The sequence below is a fragment of the Mesoplodon bidens genome (assembly GCF_964165515.1).
Source record: "Mesoplodon bidens genome assembly, chromosome: 8".
Taxonomy (NCBI): domain Eukaryota; kingdom Metazoa; phylum Chordata; class Mammalia; order Artiodactyla; family Ziphiidae; genus Mesoplodon; species Mesoplodon bidens.
Window position 1 is genome coordinate 1,094,653 of NC_138165.1, and position 20,086 is coordinate 1,114,738.

A 20,086-nucleotide genomic window follows, 5' to 3' on the forward strand; every position below is an offset into this window, starting at 1 on the left:
AACGTAGCTGGGAATGCGCAGTGGGTGCTGAGCACGGGCGAGTTAGACAGTAGAGGTTGGGGAGGGAAAGGAGAAAGCAGTGAGTGAACACCTTGCTCATCAGGGACCCCTTCTTACTCTCCTCCTCCCCGCCTTGTAAACCTGGCCATAGCCTCTTGAGAGGATGGATATTTTCTGTAGCTGGAAAGGGGTCATGGATGTAAGAGCAGAGTTTACCTGTCCTGGCGGGTTTCCAGGTCTTTACTTTTGCTAGAAGTCACGCCTTTGTGCAGAGTGTTGTTGTTTTATGTTATGATTTCTGACTTTCCACTGAGGTTCTTGCTTGGCATTACAAGTAAAGATCTAGCTTTAAATAAAACTTATCAGCAGGTTTAAAATATAAGTGTTTCCTTTTATTATGGTCAGAGAAGTATCTCCTTTCCCCCAATTTAATGACAATTTTGCTATAATGTCACTAGGTATATATTTACTCCTGGAAGCTTTGGGGCAACCTAGTGTTTTTATCTTGTCACATTATGATACAATTGCTGTTCATGAAGCACAAGCCTTTGATTTCACACCCCCGCTTTAAAAACATCTTTTCAGGAAGGACAGAACGCAGGCCCCCCACCCCTGATACCAGGCCTAGGGCAGCAGGGAGCACAAGGTCGCATCCCCCCTCTTAACCCTGGACAAGGACCTGGCCCTAACAAAGGTAAATATCTGCTTGGCTGAATAAGAGATTATATTCTATCTCCTTTGGGTAAATCTTACAATAGTTTTACTGGTAAGTAATTGATAGACTGGTCATTTGAACCTCTAGGAAAAATAAGAGCATAGTCAATTCAGGTAATAGCTTTGTCTTATGTTGTTTTCGTAGATTTGCTTTAGTTAGCCCAAATTCCGCCAGAGGAAACAGCTGCTCACTACCAGAAGTGGGCGGTGAAACCGCTTGGACAACCTCCAAGAGCAGGGCCTGGGCCACAGGCCGGCCTTGTCCATCTCCTGGGAATGGGAGTGGTTCCTATGCTAACTGAGTGCAAGCGTATGTTTTTATTATCCCAGAGAGCTGAACTGTCTCAGTTTAAATTTTTGACGGGATAAAGAATTCAGAGATTTTGATGGTGTTTTTTTTTTTTTTTTTTTGCGGTACGAGGGCCTCTCACTACTGCGGCCTCTCCCCTTGCGGAGCACAGGCTCCAGATGCGCAGGCTCAGCGGTCATGGCTCACGGGCCCAGCCGCTCCGCGGCATGTGGGATCTTCCCGGACCAGGGCATGAACCCGTGTCCCCCGCATCAGCAGGCGGACTCGCAACCACTGCGCCACCAGGGAAGCCCTGACGGTGTTTTTAATATCACCCCCTCCTCCCCTCAAATTGTGTCATATGTTGAATTCTTTAGCTGGTTACATTGTTCTGTACCCTTTGAAAAGAAGAAAGCCATGTACCAGTGTGTTGTGCCTCAGGTTGTTGATAACATGAAAAGCACCGAGATGAGAATTGTCAGTTTTGAGATGTGAGGCTCTGTGGAAGTTGAGTTACCCCTAAGGGTTGGAAGGGGGCACCCGCAGGAGCCACAGTCCCTGCTTGGCGAGGTGTTCAGCTCTCACACGTGCAAGAAGAGCTGGAGCGGGGCTGTGGTGAGTGGGCAGCTCCTGGATGGAGAGTCAGAGGGTGGGACCGGGAGGGAGTGCGGGTGGCTGGAGTTGCACGTTCAGTGCGCCTTTTCACGGGGAGCAAGCCAGAGAATCCTGAGCATTGTGGAGACGTCACTACAAAGAACTAGACCCCTTTTAATTTTTAATTGGCTAAGCCCACAGCACCTTGTGGTACATGTTAGGTTTCTTGCCCCCATTTGATCAGATTAAGAAAAGCCCTTGTCAGCATTTTCAGCCCTAGGACTTTGGGAATTTAAAGCTTAGTCCTGAATTTACCTGAGTTACTAGAGGTAGGAAAGGGAGAGATAAAGGAATTAGGAGAATGTTTATTTTAGTCTCATCCTATGGAAGCGGTGGCCAACAGGGAAAAAGAGAAAGCATCAAGAACCAATCTCTGGATTTGGGGACCCTAAGAAAAGAAGTCTGTTTCCCACAAGGTACAGCCATCAGCAAACCGAGAGCCTGCCTCTCTCCCTCTCCCCCACCTTGTGTCTGTCTCCACCTACTTCCCTCTCCTCCTTGCTCTTCTTCCCCTTTTCTCTTCACCCCGCCCCACCCCACCCCCATCTCTCTCTTCCTCCTTTCTCCTCCCAGGGACCAAAGGGAGAAGGGAGAGCCGAGAAAGTGGCCCCGCCGTCCCCTACTGGATTAACCAGCGCCGCCGCCCGTCACCGGGGGCCACATCCCTTCTGATTTGTAGTGGTGGGTTTCTTTCTTTGGAGGAGCCAGGGTACTTTTAAGCAGGTAGAGGTAATGGGAGGATTATTATTCATAGGTAAGTTCGAATGGAATGTGTTCAGCTTCCTCAGGTCAAAGGTCTGCTGTGTCTGAGGTCACACGAAGTCCAAGCAACATGAGGTCAGAGAAGGCGCCACTAGCTGCAGGATCACACTGAGAAGTGAGGGGCTGTTTACCAGGAGGAGAGAAGCCTGGGGTATTTGAACAAAAAGGCAGCTTCGAAGGCGCTTTCCTCAGCATGGAGAGGACTGGTTTAATGGAAGGAAAGAAGGGAAGGTAGAGGGGACAGAGAAAGCTTAAAAGGAGAGAGAGTCCTTCTAATGGTGTAGTTTTATACTAAGATTTCCAAGTTGTTTAACCATGTTGAATGGTGAGGAGGAATTGAAGTGGCCAAGAGAAATGAGTGAAAAATGAGAGAGGAAGGATGTTAGAAGGGTAAGGATTATGGCCGAATGTGCTGTAAGGAAAGGAAGTTCGTCTTGATTGCCAGGGAAAAGCAGTAAAAAGGCATGAGCTGGGCAAGTGGAGGAATTTCATTTTTTAAAGTTAGTTGTTTTAGAAGCAAGAGTGTCCCTTTGCTATCTACTTAAAAAAATATATTTGATTTAAATTGTATGTTGACAGAAAATAGGTGTACTTTTACAATGGCTGCAATAATTATTCAGTAGCCAGGAAAACACATCCCTTCAAAGTAAACTAAGTGTAACTGGCCTCTTTGCATTTTTATTCAGTACTCTGAATATAGTACATGTACTAAAATATTTTTTAAAAAATCTTTAGTGGGTTTCCAAGCTCTTATCTGCGAAGAATGGTGATGATATTATAGACGAGGGATATCATTCATAGAAGGGACAGAAAAAGTGTTTATATAAACCCTGAAACTGAAGTACAGCAAGGCTGTTTGGTCCCCAAGCAGTTATTAGAGAGGCCCATGCTTCCATGTACCTTACAGAGGATTTTGTTAAGGATCAAAGTATGAGTTAACAAATCAACTTAAATGAACTAGGAGTGAAAGGAGAGACACCATGGCAGTGTAGGCCTGTGGCCCTGTGGTGAGCTTGCGGGCTTTTACAAACGCAGAGGTGAATTCCTTGTACTCGGCTTCCCGACTTTCGGCATGAATTTCCCCCGTTGCCTTCTCCCTGGGTATGGGGAGTGGGCCCAACAAAAACACTGAAGGAATGGGGGTAGGAGGGGAAGCCCGTTCTTAGGCCAGTGAGGCTCTCTTGTGTTTTCCAAATGAATCTTCATATCAACTGAGTTGCTCATCTCATTTGAGATTAATAATTCGCCCTAGGTCTAGTTGCTTAGCTAATGAGTGATGAAATCTGCACCCCCAAAACCCTTGTTCTTTTCATCATATGATGCCTGAGGGACGTTTGTCTTCTAAGTATGCTGGGAACCAAAAAGGGAAAACATTCTTAATAAAAGCATGCATTCTGAAATTTTAAGATGCTGAAAATCAGACCTACGTTGGCAGGATTCCTGGAAGACAAGGTAAAAATCCGTTTTGTTTCCTTTAGGTGACTCACGTGGCCCTCCGAACCATCACATGGGCCCAATGTCAGAGAGACGGCACGAGCAGAGCAGCGGGCCCGAGCACGGTCCCGAGAGGGGTCCTTTCCGGGGCGGCCAGGACTGCAGGGGTCCCCCTGATAGGCGCGGCCCCCACCCCGACTTCCCCGATGACTTCAGCAGACCAGATGACTTCCACCCTGACAAGCGCTTTGGCCACCGGTTACGTGAATTTGAGGGCCGAGGAGGACCTTTACCGCAAGAAGAGAAGTGGAGGCGTGGGGGCCCCGGGCCTCCGTTTCCTCCTGATCACAGGGAGTTCAGTGAGGGGGATGGCCGGGGCGCGGCCCGGGGCCCTCCAGGGGCCTGGGAAGGCCGCAGACCTGGAGACGAGCGCTTCCCCCGGGATCCTGAGGACCCACGGTTTCGAGGGCGCAGAGAAGAAAGGTGGGATGGATACTTCATGGGTCCGTTTCTTCTTCCCTGGAGCTTTCCACCTGTTCTCTCCACAAAAGTCTCTTTCCTCCCTCACCTGGGGAGAGAGTACCCTCCCCCCTCTAGGTTTCGTGTTTAGACTTAAAAATATGTATATGCCTTTAACATTTATGTGGTTCTTTTTTGTCTCTACAATTTAGAAATCTTTTTCTTTTTGCTTATTACTTGGTCCTTTTAAACAGATAGATGGGTCAGTGTGCTGTAAAGTTTCTTGGATTTGAATAGAAATCTCCAGGTTCTCTTGGTTAGAATGATGAAATATGAGACAGATATCTAGATTGAGAATAAAGGAATTATTATTATTATTTATTTTTTTCTTTTTGCGGTATGCGGGCCTCTCACTGTTGTGGCCTCTCCCGTTGCGGAGCACAGGCTCCGGATGCGCAGGCCCAGCGGCCATGGCTCACGGGCCCAGCCGCTCCGCGGCATATGGGATCCTCCCAGACCGGGGCACGAACCCGTATCCCCTGCATCGGCAGGCGGACTCTCAACCACTGCGCCACCAGGGAGGCCCCATGGAATTATTGAGTAGATAGTTTCTGTGTAATTGCCTAAAGATCTTAACAAAATCCAATCAAACTGAAAAATAATCTTGCTATTAAATTAGGTTGAGGTCAGGCTTGAACACTCAACTTGCTTGGGGTAACAAAAGGAAAAGAAGAAGTAGGGAGAAAAAAACAAGAATTAGTGAAATCTCAAGTGAGACTCAGAGTAATCAATGGTATAATAATTGAGTATTTACCTTGTGCCAGATGTTACTTCATTTAACTGTTAGAGTGAGTTGTGAGATAGGTGTTACTGCCAGCATTTACAGATAAGGGATGACATGGAGAGTCAGAGCAGTTCCTTGACTTTGGAAGGTCCCATAGGTGGTAAGTGTAAGAGCAGCTTCAGGCCTGGGCCGTCCGACTGCAGTGCCCAAGCTGTGCTGTCCAGCACTCCTGCCTTTCCTGCCTCAGTCCTCTCTCCTGTGTCTTTTCCCATCATACTTCTCGTGACTGTCGCTTGCAGGTAATTGAAGTAAGGGTTGGCAATCTCTGTTCTCACGGTGTGTGTTAGAAAAGAGTGGCTGATAAAATGGCCAGGAGGGTGAACTAGAGGGGTTAAAGGAAGCAGCTATCAGAGGGGAGTTTTTAATAAAAAGATTTAAGAGCTCTCTTAATGACATCCAAGTGTTCACAAGTCTGCAGGAAGCTCATTTCCAGTGGCTTTGGCATCAGCATAACTTTCAGTGAGTTCTTAAATCTCTGCATCTTGTGCAAAGTTTCAGATTTTACTGTGCTTCGGTTTGTCATATTTCATCTGTCAGTGACAGACCCACACCTAGACTCTTGTGCTGTTCCCAGCTTGTGCTCCTCTTCAGGTATGCCAAGCATGTCCTGTTCACGTAGTGCTTGCTTTTTCCTCTGCCTGGAGCACAGTCTCCCAGATGTTTGTGGCTCACTCCACTTAGATCTCTCCTCCTGTTCCTTTATTTTACCCTGCTTTATATTTCTGCATAGCACTTAGCACTGCTTGACATTAAGTGGTATACGTATTTCTGTGTTGTAACTCCCAGAAGCACGGTAGCTTCCTGAAGGCAGGTCCTCAGAAACTAGAGCAGTAGTGGTGACGCCCTGTAGGTTCTCAGTAACTGTTGAATAAATGAATGTGTTAAAGGGGGAGATGTATTTGACAGGGTTCAGTTCACTAGGAGGTGTGCTACTCAGCTTGGGCTGCCATAGCAAATACCCGGACTGGGGGGCTGAAACAACAGAAATCAGTTTTCTCACAGTACTGGAGGCTAGAAGTCCCAGATCAAGGTCTAGCAGGGTGGGTTTCTGGTGAGACTTCTCTTCCTGGCTTGCAGACAGCCACCGTCTCCCTTTGTCCTTGCATGGTGGAAAGAGAGTGAGCAGGCTCTTGCTGGTATCTCTTCTTATCTGAGCCCATTGTGGGGCCCCATGCTGAGAACCTCATCTAACCTAAATAGCTCTCAGAGGCCCATTTCCAAAATCATCTTGGTGGATAGGGCTTCAACATGAATTTGGTGGAGGGGACGCAAACATTTAGTCCATAACAGGAACTGTTTTCTAATTAGGGCACATTAGACCCCCCCCTTTCCTTTTGTAGCTAGGGCAGTCGTATAATGGCTGCCTGGACAAGAAAAGAGTCCTGCCATGTGTGGGGAGTCTCCCCTGAATCCGTCTCAGGGGAGCAGCGCCCTCTGCTGATACTCTCCCTGCTCCACTTACCTCCCCGTGTCAGTTCCACCCTCACCTTAGGTGGTCATTTCAGCCAGCGTCTGGGTCATACCCGCTTTGCTTGCAGAAGCATGGCTCATTAAGTTACCTCAGGACAGGAAGGGTATTAAAAAGGTAGCTAGTAGCTGGAACGGTGGAGTGAAAAAAGGAAAGCTCTTTTTACAGTAAAACACCAAGTTATAAACGGAGGAGGAGTGATAGAATTAGAAAATCACTTCTTTTAAGTACCCAGTGTCGTAATTGATTCAGGCAAGGATCATCAGTGGGGATGCTAAAAGCCACTGAGTAAAAAGATTGTGGAGAATCACCCATGCTGCCAAAGTATCACCCTACAGATTACTTAATTGCAAAGGAGAAAATGTACCTTTGCAACAATGAGTTTTGTTGCCATACCACTTTTGCATCCTAAACAATGAGACAGACTGGCATCACTGTGAAGGTATAAGACGTTTTGCCAGAAGTGTTTTACCTGAATCTAATCATGAGGAAGCAATCACATGAATTCAAATTGTGGAACATTCTGTAAAACGAGCCATTTTGAAGGATGGATCCTTCAAAAATGTTGGGGCCTATCTCAGTAAAAATTTAAAAATAAATAAATAAATAAGTAAAGTCGAGGTCATGAAAGATAAAACGCGGGGTGGCGGGGGGGACTGTTCTAGATTAAGGTAGACCAAAGGGACGTGACCACTAAATAATAGTGTGTGATGATGACTGAAATCTATAAAGACAACTGTAAAGGACGTTTTGAGGACAATTGGAGAAATTCAAGTTGGACTGTATATTAAATAATATTACATGTTATTTAGAGTGATAGTAGTGGTATTATGTAGGAGAAAGTCCTTGTTCTTAAAGAAATTTACTGAAGGATTTAGGGGTGAAGCATCATGTCACAACTGGTTTTGAAATGGTTTAGAAAATGAATTTATAAATAGATGGATAGAGAAAAGACAAAGGCTCATGTGGCAGAATCTTAAGAACTGATTAATTAATCGCAGTGAAGGATGTATGGGCATTTGTTGCTCTATACTTGCATCTTTACTGTAAGTTTGAAATTTTTCGAACTAAAATGTTGGAGTAAAATATAACTGAGTGGAAACTCAGGAAAAAGCAGAAGGCCTGGCCTGAGAGGAAGCCACGAGCAGGCAGTTCATGCAGATGGCCCAGGCCCTTTCCCCCTTCTGATCCTTTCTCCAGTTTCCATGGCCTCTCCTGGGTGTTCACGTACCTTTCCTGCTGGCAGGCCCCTGTTCCTGCTTCCCCACAGGCTTCTGCTACAGCTCTGGCACCCCCTCATTAATGGTCCTGCTTCAGTAACACTCCTGGCTGACTTAGTTTCCCAGTTCCAGAATTTCTGAGAGGTGGTGAAATTCTCCACCAGCCCAGGCACCAGGTTGCCAGCTTGCCAGCGGGTGGGCTACCCATAAGCCAGAGGCCCTACCAGTACACCAGTCAGCTGTGGGCTGGGGCCATTGCTGAAGTTCATGGCCACCAGGCCTGCCCCTGAGTAGAGGTGGGCCGGGGCAGATGGCAGAGCAGATGCCCCAAAACAAGTCGGGTACAGTTAGCAGGCATGAATCTGTGCCCCCCTTTTTTCTGATTATATAAGTAGTATTCATTATAAAAACATAAATGGTAATATGAAAAGTATTTGGGAAGCAATGATAAAGAGCCTGGGCTGGGTGTCGAGACTGGCTGAGTTCAAATCCCAACACTTACTGTGTTGTGTCCTTAAGTAAATGACTTAACCTCTCTGAGCCCCAGTGTACACATGGGTAGAATAGTAGTGTCAGTTTCTTTTCTTTTTCCTTTCTATTTTTTGGTGTGCTGCATGGCATGCAGGATCTTAGTTCCCTGACCAGGGATCGAACCCATGCCCCCTGCCATGGAAGCACAGAGTCTTAACCACTGGACTGCCAGGGAAGTAATAGTGTCCGTTTCATAAGGTGGTTGTGAGGATAAAATGACATGAAATAATACATGTAAAGCACTTGGCATGATATAAGCACCTAAAAAATGCTCACTGCTATTATTCCTAAAAGCCTAAAACAAAATTAAAATAACCCTACATTCTGGTACTTTTCCCTCTTGCCTGTTTTTACGTGCCATATTGGGATTGTAAAATGGGTACTTTAAAAAATACATACTTTTATTTTGTTTTTCTCCCATTTAACATTGTATCATATTTTCTCACATCATTATGCTTCTTTGAAACATGAACTGAGGACTACAAGGTATTCCATTAGGTGGATATTCTATTGTTTTTCCCTAACAGCTTCAGACGAGGAGCCCCCCCGAGACATGAGGGCCGTGCTCCCCCCAGAGGAAGGGATGGTTTTCCTGGTCCCGAAGACTTCGGACCAGAGGAGAATTTTGATGGTTCTGATGAAACAGCCCGAGGAAGAGATCTCAGAGGTCGAGGTCGGGGTACCCCACGAGGTGAGCTGAGAACCCCGGGTCTGGGAAGGACGGGTGGAGAGGTAGGTTGTTGTGGACACCCCTGAAATAGTCTGTGAGTGTGCGGCGTTGCTGTGTTCTGTTGTGTAGGAGGAAGGAAGGGTTTACTTCCCACTCCTGATGAGTTCCCTCGCTTTGAAGGAGGTCGGAAACCAGACTCCTGGGATGGAAATAGAGAGCCAGGTAAGGCAGTAGAGCTGCTTGTGGCTTAGGGTCCCACAGTTCACAGAGTTTGGTCTGAGGACTCTCCCAGGGGTCCACTGGGTTCTCTCTTTAGCGACTCACCTCTCCGTGGTAGGCCTCATTGTCTTCAACCCACATCTTCAACCCACAGTGTAGACTGAATGCAAGAGCAGATGGGAGAACCCAGCTTTCTCCTACTGAGCCAGATATTAAAGAGATTTGTCTAAATACCACTCTTTTCACTAAATTGTTTTGTTTTTGGAAAGTATAGTTAAATGAACTAAAGCTTTCTCAGTCTTCATTTCTGATATGGCAAATGTTGTTAGAACTCTCGTAAATGAATTCTCTTTGGGATCCTCAATAATTTTTAAGAGTGTAAAGACACTCTGAAACTAAAAAGTCTGAGAACCACTTTTCTGGCCCTTCCCTGCCTCCTCTTATTTTAGGAGGTACGTTGATTTCTAATCTTGACCCTTTTTGTGTACTCATGATGTGACTAGGTATTCAGGAAATGTTTCTTTCATGAGTGAATATTGGTTTTTGAGTTGCCACTTCTTCTTTTTTTTTTTAAATTAATTAATTAATTTATTTATTTTTGGCTGTGTTGGGTCTTTCTGTGCGAGGGCTTTCTCTAGTTGCGGCGAGCGGGGGCCACTCTTCATCGCGGCGCGCGGGCCTCTCACTATCACGGCCTCTCTTGTTGCGGAGCACAGGCTCCAGACGCACAGGCTCAGTAGGTGGAGTTGCCATTTATTCTTAACAGTATAATTCCTGTCTGCTTTTAGTCACACTGTACTTTAATATGAGATGGTTAGATTCTTAGCCTTCTGGATCTGTGTTTTCTATATTAGGGCCAGGTCATGAACATTTCCGTGATGCTCCCCGCCCTGATCATCCCCCTCACGACGGTCATTCCCCAGCTAGCAGAGAACGGTCCTCTTCTCTCCAAGGCATGGACATGGCATCCCTACCACCCCGAAAGCGCCCCTGGCATGATGGGCCAGGAACCTCTGAGCATAGAGAAATGGAAGCCCCAGGGGGTCCTTCTGAGGATCGAGGAGGCAAAGGTAAGTGAGGCTGGTGATTTCAGCTCAGGAGCTACGGATGCCACAGCCCTGCCAAGAAGGCTGCAGGGGTCACGGGAAGCCTCATCTCCAGGCCAGCCCCATCCCAGTGTATGCCTGTTCTGTCTGTCCCCGACTGGGGTACTGGGGGTCCTTTCTCCACTCTACCCTCCAGGGCTTAGACTGTGCAAAGGCACATGTTCCCAGCTGTGGTACAGCCAGTTGGAGCTCTCAGTGGGTGACTGCAAGCTCAGCCTCTATGCAGTTCTTCTCCACTTGCTTCCAGGAACCTCTGGTTTGTTCACATTTTCCACTCCAGCTCTCTTTCAGTTTGCCCCAGTACTTTCTCTGCTGATCTCTGAGACTCTTGCTCTAATTGGCAAATGTGCTCTCTGGTAGTGGCTGCTCTGATACCTTGAAGGGTGTCCCCAGTGCCAGGAAGAATTGTCCTCTCTCAGGTTCTGTGGTTTTTTTTTTAAGTCTGAACCCAGGAGGCATTTGGCTTATGCCCAGAGTCACAAAGACTTTGGGGAGTATGGTCTGGAAGGGGTTTTCTTTTCAGGGGGGCAGTGGATTATTTCTACTACTTGAAACTTTGGATCTTTATTTTAGAGGCAGCACTGACTTTTAGCCCAGAGCAGTAGCCACCAAATGCTAACTACAGCTGTGGTCTCAGGTTAGGCTGGGCCGTTGCACATGTGGTGTACTTTGGAGGCTGCTGGAAAGACTGCCTGTGTGCCTCGACCTGTGCTCCACTCCTCAGTTCACCTGCCTCGTGGTTGTAGTCCCTTCATTACAAAGTTCTGCCTTTTGTTCTCAATAGTTTGGTTCTTCTCAGTGCAAAGCCCTCAGAATTTACCTCGTGTCACCAGTAGATCCCCCCACCCAGGCGCTCATTTTGTTGCCAGTTGGGGTGGGCACTGGGGACACCTTTGTAGGTCCAGGGCTGAGGCCACGTGGCTAGTGTGGAAATGATGTCCTAGCTGACAGATTCTCTGCCAAGGTACCTTCAGGTGGTGCTCAGCCAAGGTACCTAGGCTGAGCTTTGTAAGAAAAGAAGCCAAAATGCCTTTGGCTATTTTGGCTAGCTTTCCTCACCTCATTGTCTTAGCTGAATTCAAATTCCATTCAAAAATTTAAGACGAAGTTGGCAGTAGTCTTCTGATAATGCATCATGGGAGATGTGTCCAAATCCGATCATCTCAAGACAAAAAATCTTAAAGGTCAGAATCTTAAAAGTCATTAAGATACCTAGAGGTTTCTGTGTCTAAGTCTGGTACAAATAAAACTATCCCTGGGAGAAGCACTAAAAGCCAGTGTTTTTCTTTTTGTGCTTTTGTTTTTCAAGAAATGTTTTATCTGGTTATTTAAAAGGAAATCAAAAGTGCTATATAGTTGTAGGATAATCATAGTAAACACTTATCCTGGTTAGAGCAATTGTAATAATTAACATCATCAACAGTTTGTATTTCTTAGTTGCTTCCAATGTTAAGTCAGTGCTTTTCAAACCTTCCCCTGGAATACCCCTGGTGGCGTAGGAGGGTGAAGATACACATCTCATGGACTGTAGGCATGGTCCATATGGTCGGTGACCTCCAGGAGGTGCTCCGTGTTTATCTCTTGGCTCCCTGTCAGTTCCGTCACAGCCTCGGGGAACACATGTGTAGGTGAGGCTGAGGGGTGCACAGCCACAAGCCAGGGCAGGAGTGAGATGGTGGTCCAGAAAAGCAGAGGCACAGCTTTCAGTGCTCTGAGGGCTGTGCTTATGTCCTCAGAGCTCTGTTTTTTTTTTTTTAAAAAAGAAGTGTTCCACTGTCTGTCGTCATAGAGTAAAAGTTTGTACCAGGAGTTGTTAACAGTCTCTGATGGAAAAAAAAGTCACATGTAAAACCATTGTTTCGTTTCAGGCCGAGGGGGCCCTGGACCTTCTCAGAGAGTGCCAAAGTCCGGACGTTCCAGCTCCTTGGATGGAGATCACCATGATGGATACCACAGAGATGAACCTTTTGGGGGCCCTCCAGGCAGTGGTACCCCTTCTAGAGGGGGCCGGAGTGGCAGTAACTGGGGTAGAGGGAGTAACATGAACTCTGGCCCGCCAAGGCGAGGAGCTTCAAGAGGGGGTGGAAGGGGTCGGTAGAAGTTGGGGCTCGATACTCCTCGGCCTCTCTGGACAGTATTTAAGAACTTCTGTGGACTTTCCAAGAGAAACAAAAGGAAACCTGCACCGTGTAGCCCTGAACTCTTTCTGGGGCAGCTGAATCCCAGGAGCCCCTGATGTCTTCATTATGAAGAGACTGCTGCCAGAGTAGCTGGCTACCCAGAGTAGCTGGCCTTGTTTTGCCCTGTCCACCCACACTGCCCTAAATCCCACGTGGGCTTGTGAAGATAAGAGCTGGAATTTTTTTTCTTTTTTTTTTTTTAAAGTGTCACAAGACATGGAACCTCCACAAATTTAAGTTCATGTCTGATTGGAAATTTGTTTCTATATGTACAGTTTGTCAGAGAAAAAGTTGTTTTTGTATGAATACAGAATGTGATTTACGCAAGAATTAACAGAAAACAACTAGTCGTCAAGTGCTTGCCTTAAGGAAACCCTTAGCTTCCATTGCATCTAGTCTGCTGAGGGGTGTACAATTATTGCTTATATTTGTGAGCATACTTGATGGGAATCTCTAAGTCATCTAAAGTCATCTGTGAACTTTTTGTTTTTAAACAAATTCTTATCTAGCCATTGTCACACTTATTTCTGTAGTAGAGTGAAAAATACTTCAAAACTGTAACAAGGTTTGAAGTAGATTCAAAGCCTTATAATTAGTTAGATCTACTCTGGCAGACGGAAAATTATACACCGGAGAAAAAAAATCTGGATGTCCAAGTAGGGGTCTTACTAGGCTGCATCTCCTAGTAATCACACCATAGACTTGAATTGCCTTTTTCTGATGAGAGGAACTTGACATAAACCAGAAATCAACTATACATACCTCCTGAATACTGTAAATCATTTCACAAATGGTTCTAAGTTGAAAAGGAATGGATCAAAATCTCTCTTAAAACAGTTGTGCAAAACTTAAATAATTTCTTCCTCTTCCACACTAGCTATGTGGAAACACCAATTTTTAAGGCAGAGGATTGTTCCAACTTAAAGTAAGCCAGGAAGTTCTCATCCACAACAAATTCCTTTAGTTTTAAATAAATGGAACATTTGGCCCAGTTTGAATTGAAAGCCAAAAGTTCAGTTTGAGATAACTCCAGCATACTTTCTATACTCACCCCTTACTTTGTTTTTATAAAAAGAAAGCTTTTATTATTCAAAGGACTGTCCTGTGGCCACCCTAACATCTCATTACTTTGCCAGCTTCAGTTTGGCATAGGAGAAAAGTTTCCTTGACAAATTTAGTGGTGCTGGAAAGTGTCAGTAGTTGCTTAGGAAAGGGATACTGACATAGTTGGGAGAGTATATAAAAAACTCCTGATTCTACATTAATTTAAAAAATGGTAAGTGCTAAGTTATCTCTGCAGATAAAATGTTGACACCACACACACCGCTTTTTTAGGGTGTTAGAACCTAGAGACTACAAGAGATTTTCTCTTTTCTTTGCAATTTAAAACATCCTATTGATCAGCACTTTGCTCTAAACACATGTTTAGTAGACTCAGGATTGCTTTAGGTCTGAGGATATTCTTTTTTTTTTTTTTTTTTTTTTGCAGTACGCGGGCCTCTCACTGTTGTGGCCTCTCCCGTTGTGGAGCACAGGCTCCGGACACGCAGGCTCAGCGGCCATGGCTCACGGGCCCAGCCGCTCTGCGGCATGTGGGATCTTCCCGGACCGGGGCATGAACCCATGTCCCCTGCATCGGCAGGCGGACTCAACCACTGCGCCACAAGGGAAGCCCTGAGGATATTCATTTGCCCTCCACTGGTATAGCTTAAAAAGAAGTTGTAATCAAATTCTAAGAAGCTAAAAAGGGATCCAGAGAGCAAACCCATACAGAGATTTAGGCTCCTTTTTTCTGAGATTTATGTGGTAAGAACTTTATCATAACATTCCAAGGCTTTAACTTGAAAACAGTGCCTCAGTAAGCAGATAACCAGATCACATTTTGAGAATGAATTCATTTAGAGAAAACTGAAAACATTATATATTAATTACTTAGTAATGCATTACTTAGTTAAGTGATACATTTTAAAGTATCACTGTCAAAATACATACAAGATGTTGTGCTTTGAATTTTATTAAAGCTTAGATTTCCAAACAGTGAATTCTTGAAAAAATGATGGGAAAACAATTTTTTAAAATACAGTATAATGAACATAAAAGCCAACACTGTGAAATCTTCAGCCATGCAAACTGTAGAGAAATTTAGAACTAGAATGCAGATTTAACAAGGGGGTAGAAAGAGCAGCCAATGGTACGTTTTCCAGTCACTCCCCCAAAACAGTGGATTTGCTTTTACAAACACCCCCTTGGTTGTTCCTCTTGAGGTAGGTAACCCTATTTACTGAGAGGGGAACAAGGAAGCATTCTTAGAGAATATGGGGGGCTGGGGTAAGTCTACAGTGTGGATGTTGGTCACTTTAGTGTCCACTTCTTGAAGCAGGGCTTAGGACACTGATAAAAATCTAAATTCTGAGGTTGGACAAAGGGGTAAGGCTCTACTGCTGCCTGACAGCCAGTTTCGGCAGCACTGGAATCCAGCCCCAGGAGACAATTATTTTCAAATCGTGCACGCCAACATACAGAAAAGTGGTTCACAACCTTAGCTGGAAAAGGAATCATCTGGAGAGCTCGAAAAAAATGCTGATGCCTGGCTCCCACCCCCACCGCCGCAGAGACAGACTGAGTTGATCTGAGGTAATTCTCATGTGAACGGAGAACCACTGGCGTAGGATTTAAACATTTTAAATAGTTTACTTCCTAGTTAATATACAGCTAGTGATAAAACATGTAGTTTTCTGGACTCATCAGAATATTGAGCCCATACTTTCTGGCAATAAATTAAGGTAAGTAAGAAGGTCCTAAACAAAAGTGCTAAACCTAAAATGAAGGAAATTTGGCAATCAGATATGAAAAGCATCTTACATTGCATGAAGATCAGACTGTAAAGTGTAAATTATAGTTAAAAAGCAGATCATAAAATTAGGAATGAAAAAAATTAGGCCTTGTAGAAATCCATGGTTTCCATCAAACAGGGAAACCACACGTAGAATCGTCTGTCTCCCAGGAGTCCCCTAGCTCAGTTCTGCCCACGGACCTCTCACAGCATTTACATGCACCTTATTGGGTACTTCTTACAGGATGCTTCTTGGTCCGTCTCTTTCCCCATCTAATACAGAATCAATTTTCCTTTAATTTTATAAGGCACCATGTTTACAACGCCACTAAAAGTAGAAAAAACTGAGATAAACCATCTTAACTAAAGTACTTTTAAAAATTCCGGTGGCTAAAGTCAGTATTTATTTTGATAACTCTTATGGATCCACTAACATTGAAGAATACGGAAAAATAATTTCCAAGAGCCGAAGAGAACAAGTTTACTGTAGCTAAGCTACTACAGTCTACCACTGGATTTTTTAAAGTGACAAAACGTGGAACAGAAGTCTGAGAAAATAAGGGCAGTTAACTAAAACGGTAGAGCTTAGTGTTCTTTTTCTTTTTCAACTGAGTGTAAACTAAGACCACGGTTAACGCAAAAGCAATTTATCATAAATGCTTCACAGTATGTCACCAACTCAAGGGCAAAATTTAGTTCTCATAGCACTTGCTGCTGAGTATAGCACAAAACGCTGAACTTGAGGAGCTTCCGAAACAGCTCATATCTCAGTTTTACAACGGCTGCTCAGTTTACAGATTTCGCTGGCACAGTAAAGGAGCAGCCTTTGCCCCGCGCGCTCTGGTAACGGCGGGCGCAGTCCTTGGCATGGCGAGCGTTGGGCCCCTGGGCCGGCTGCGTGTGGTCTCCCGACGGCGCGTCCCGGGGGCGGACTCTGCGTCCTTTCCGACGGCGCGGGCCCCAGGCCTCTCACACGGGGAGCGCCTTGGCGAGGGTGGCGCCCGGGCCCAGGCGCCCAAGCGCCATGCGCAGCGCGGTGCCCGCTCCGCGGGGGAGCAAACCCAACAGCACGGCGAGCAGCGCAGCCACCTGCGCGCAGGCGCCCAGCGCCGTGAGCAACGTGCTGCGCAGACCCAGCGCCGCGTACAGCGTAGCACCCAGCGCGGCCATGTAGAGCAGCGCGGGCCGCGACGGCGCCTCCTCGCCGCGCAACAGGCGTCCGCACGCTGCACCGCCTCGCAGGAGCGTGCCGCCCGCTAGCGCCAGTGCCGAGCCCAGCGACCACAGCAGCGCGAACTTGCGGGCGCGCAGCAGCAACACTGGCGCGTAGAGTGCGGCCAGGCCGAAGCAGAGAGCGGCCAGCAGCAGGCAAACGCCGCTCGCCGCCAGCCGCTGAGCGCGCGTCACTCTCGGCATGCACGTCGGTCCCGCCGCCGTCGTCGGCTCCGCGGAGCTCCGCGCCCACGTCCAGCGCAGGCCCGCGCGACCGAGCCACGCCCCCGCCGGCCCGGCCCCGGCCGTGGTCTCCTCCGCCTCTCCCGCATCGAGCAGCGGCTCGGCGGCCGCCGGCCCGCCCGCTTTCCCCTGCGCCAGATACTCCTGCAGTTGGCGGTGGAGGTCCGCCATCTTGGGCGGGGGCTCCGGGAGGGGGAGGGCTGCCGCCCACTTCCGGTTTTGCTCGGTCGCCGTTGGAAGCGGCTCGGGCCTCGGTCGGCTGTTGGTCGGCCTTGGCGGAAGGGGCGGGGCCTGCGGCTCGGCGACTTCAGCTGCCTCCGCGCCTTCAGCTGCCTCCGCTGGCCCCGGGGCTGGGGGCTCTGCTGGGCCCTGTGCGTTTACCCTCCTAGCCCCGGACCTTGTCTTGTGTCCGGTGTAGGCGCTGTGAGGGCCTGGATAAATCATGGCAGCATTAAAAGTTAGTTGGGGGGCGTGAGTCGGTGTGGTTATAAAGGAACTTGAGGGAAACTTAACGTGTCTTGACCTTATGGATGTCAGTATCCTGTTGTGATACTGTGTTATAGCTTTTCAAGATGCTGCTATTGGGGGAAAATGGGGAAAGGGTACACGGGATCTACCTATTTCTTAAAACCATGCTAATCTATGTCAATGAATTTAATGTTTTTAGAAGCTCAGAGTGCAGGTCTTAGGTGGTTTCTTTGGGAAAGCTACAGAGGTGAAGAAGAGTTAACCCCCCACTCCCACCAGTTTGCTTCTTTTCTCTTCCCCGTTTCAGCAGAGGCCTGGAAATATTCTTGAGTCTTTCAAGCCCCTTATCATGTATCCTTGGCCCGCCTTGCCATGCTCCTCGCACTTCAGGGTGTTCTGAGGTAGCTCCCATAGCCCTGCTCTTTTTCAGAGCCTCCTTGGAAGTTCTTCAGCCTGTGGTCACGTAGGTCACAACTTTCCGGGTCTCTGCCAGGGCTTCATCCCCCTCTGGTTTCTACCTGATTCCCATTCCCGGACGTTGGCTCAAGCTGCACCGCCTGCTATTTACTCCTATCCCGCTTAGGTGCACTTTTTCTGAGTTTTCATCTATTCTAGTTGTGAAAGTTTATTGGTTGAAGGCAGTGCCAGCAGCTTGAGGACAGGTTCTCTTCCATCTCCCTTTTCCTGGGGCCTGGAAGGCTGCTGCAAAGGCACACAAACAGATGTTGACCAGATTGACACAGTTGTCAATTTGTGTGCAGTAAAGCTGCCTGAAAGGCTTTGTAGATACTTCTTTTAAAAAAATATATTTTAATTTATTTATTTGGTTGTGCCGAGTCTTAGTTGCAGCAGTCGGGCTCCTTAGTTGTGGTTTGCAGTCTCCCTTGCTGGCCCCTTAGTTGTGGCGTGCGAACTCTTAATTGCGGCATGTGTGTGGGATCTAGCTCCCCAACCAGGGGTTGAACCTGGGCCCCCAGCATTGGGAGCGCGGAGTCTTAACCACGGCACCACCAGGGAAGTCCCCTGTAGATACTTCTTTTGTAGATGTAGAAGCCATTGGTTGAAAAACCTATTTTGCTAGACTTTATAAATGCCTGTTGTGAACGTGAACGTGATGGCGTGGAAGTCCTTTTGTACCATAAAGTGCAGTACAGTTAAGTAATACAGCAGTCTACTCTTGTACAAGTCTTTGGCTTATTTACCCCAGAAGTACTGGAAGTGGAAGGCAGGGCTGACCACTGTAGGCTGTTTCCGGTATCCCTGGCTTTGGAGGCACTGCAGGAGGTGAACCCAGGGTATTTCCGCCGTGTCTGCCGCTTTTGGCTGTACTGGCTTCCCCTGGGCAACTCCTGCTGATGGGCTGGTAACACCCCTTTGTTCTCTCCTCTATGAAAAGGTTGATATTAATGGCTTTCTGCTGTTGTCGTCTCTGACTTTTCAGTCTTCCTGTTACCTGTGTAACCTGTTTCCCGCATTAAATTCCCCTTAATACTTTGTTTTCCTGGTTGGATCTTGGCAGTTACTGTTGGTCCTGAACCAAACTTGGTTCCACTTGCCCGATGTGAGCAAAGCCAATCCACTGACACTGGATTGTGGTGGAGGAAAGCGCAGCGTTTATTGCAGGGCGCCCAGCACCATGCTCAGAGGACCCGCACTCCCCAGTGGCTTTCAGGGAAGAGCTTTTAAAGACAGTGGGAGGGCGAGGGTCACAGGGTGCATGATCAGCTTGTGCACGGTTCTCTGGTTGGTGGTGAGGTTAAGAGGATGATGCTTCAGGAATCTCAGTCATCAACCTTCTGGTTCCAACAGGTCTGGGGTCTACGTGCTGGTGGTGAGCATGCAGTTAACTTCCTCCACCTAGTGGAGGTTTTAGTGTCTGCAAAACAGCTCAAGGGTATGGTTCAGGATATTATCTACAGCCCTTGAGATGGAACTAAAGGTCCTCAACTTTGTTTTATGGCTAAACTATTCTTATTTTTTCTGACTTGACTGCTTTCCTTTGTTTCTTCATTTTCTCACTTTGCTCTTTGGAACTCGGGGAACACCTAGGAGGCTAAAGCTTTTCTACAAACAAGAAGTGGAGACATGGGGAGGTCTCTCCCTGGAAGGTTCCTGCTTGGTTTCAGTATGCTTTTTCAAAATAAATTCCAATTTGTTATCTCACGTGTGTCACCCTAAATAAAGGAGTAAACCGAGGCAAGCTTAAGTTACCAGAAATTGAACTTAATCGGGAATAGCAGAGGAATTGCATTTCAGGAAAAGCAAACTGTAGCAGCTACAAGGGAGTCCGTTGAGGTTTGGGCTGGGCTGTATTTATGAGCAAGGAGTGCCTAGAGCAGGGAGTCTAGCCAGAGTCCAAGTAGTAAGTTTGGCTTGAGGATGGGGAGAGATTTTTTTTTTAATTGGAGTATAACTGTTTTACAATGTTGTGTAAGTTTCTGCTGTGCAGTGAAGTGAATCAGCTGTATGTATACTTATCTCCCCTCCCTCTTGGACCTCCCTCCCACACCCCATCCCACCCATCAAGGTCATCACAGCACTGAACTGAGCTCCCTGTGCTATACAGCAGGTTCCCACTAGCTATCTGTTTTACACATGGTAGTGTATTTATGTCAAATCTAATCTCCCAATTCATCCCACCCTCCCCTTCCCCCCTCCCATGTCCACACGTCCGTTCTCTACATCTGCCTTTCTATTCCTGCCCTGCAAATAGGTTCATCTGTACCATTTTTCTAGATTCCACATATATGTGTTAATATACGATATTTGTTTTTCTCTTT

General features: G+C 46.8%; 2 protein-coding genes across 5 annotated transcripts in view; one reads left to right on the plus strand and one right to left on the minus strand.

Moving 5' to 3' along the window:
• Positions 1-12,774, plus strand: part of WDR33 (WD repeat domain 33) — a 105,424-nt gene extending 92,650 nt beyond the window's left edge. Inside the window, exons 17-24 of one of the 4 annotated variants that reach the window (XM_081243113.1) lie at positions 586-694; positions 1,972-2,073; positions 2,231-2,338; positions 3,898-4,336; positions 8,903-9,066; positions 9,175-9,267; positions 10,119-10,334; positions 12,239-12,774. In XM_081243113.1, coding sequence (XP_081099239.1) covers positions 586-694; positions 1,972-2,073; positions 2,231-2,338; positions 3,898-4,336; positions 8,903-9,066; positions 9,175-9,267; positions 10,119-10,334; positions 12,239-12,468 — 1,461 coding nt within the window. In that variant the 3' untranslated portion in view covers positions 12,469-12,774. The remainder of the gene's footprint in view (positions 1-585; positions 695-1,971; positions 2,074-2,230; positions 2,339-3,897; positions 4,337-8,902; positions 9,067-9,174; positions 9,268-10,118; positions 10,335-12,238) is intronic. The other 3 variants (XM_081243115.1, XM_081243114.1, XM_081243116.1) reach the window with 3 other exon arrangements.
• Positions 12,775-14,539: 1,765 nt separating this feature from the next.
• On the minus strand, positions 14,540-17,020 carry SFT2D3 (SFT2 domain containing 3). Its single transcript, XM_081243117.1, has one exon. The coding sequence runs from the start codon at positions 17,007-17,009 to the stop codon at positions 16,353-16,355; it is 657 nt and encodes a 218-aa protein (XP_081099243.1). The 5' UTR covers positions 17,010-17,020; the 3' UTR covers positions 14,540-16,352.
• Between the last annotated feature and the right edge of the window lie 3,066 nt (positions 17,021-20,086).

Bases quoted from the DNA above. Each gene is read 5' to 3' on its own strand.
- SFT2D3 (XM_081243117.1), bottom strand. From the start codon at position 17,009: ATGGCGGACCTCCACCGCCAACTGCAGGAGTATCTGGCGCAGGGGAAA.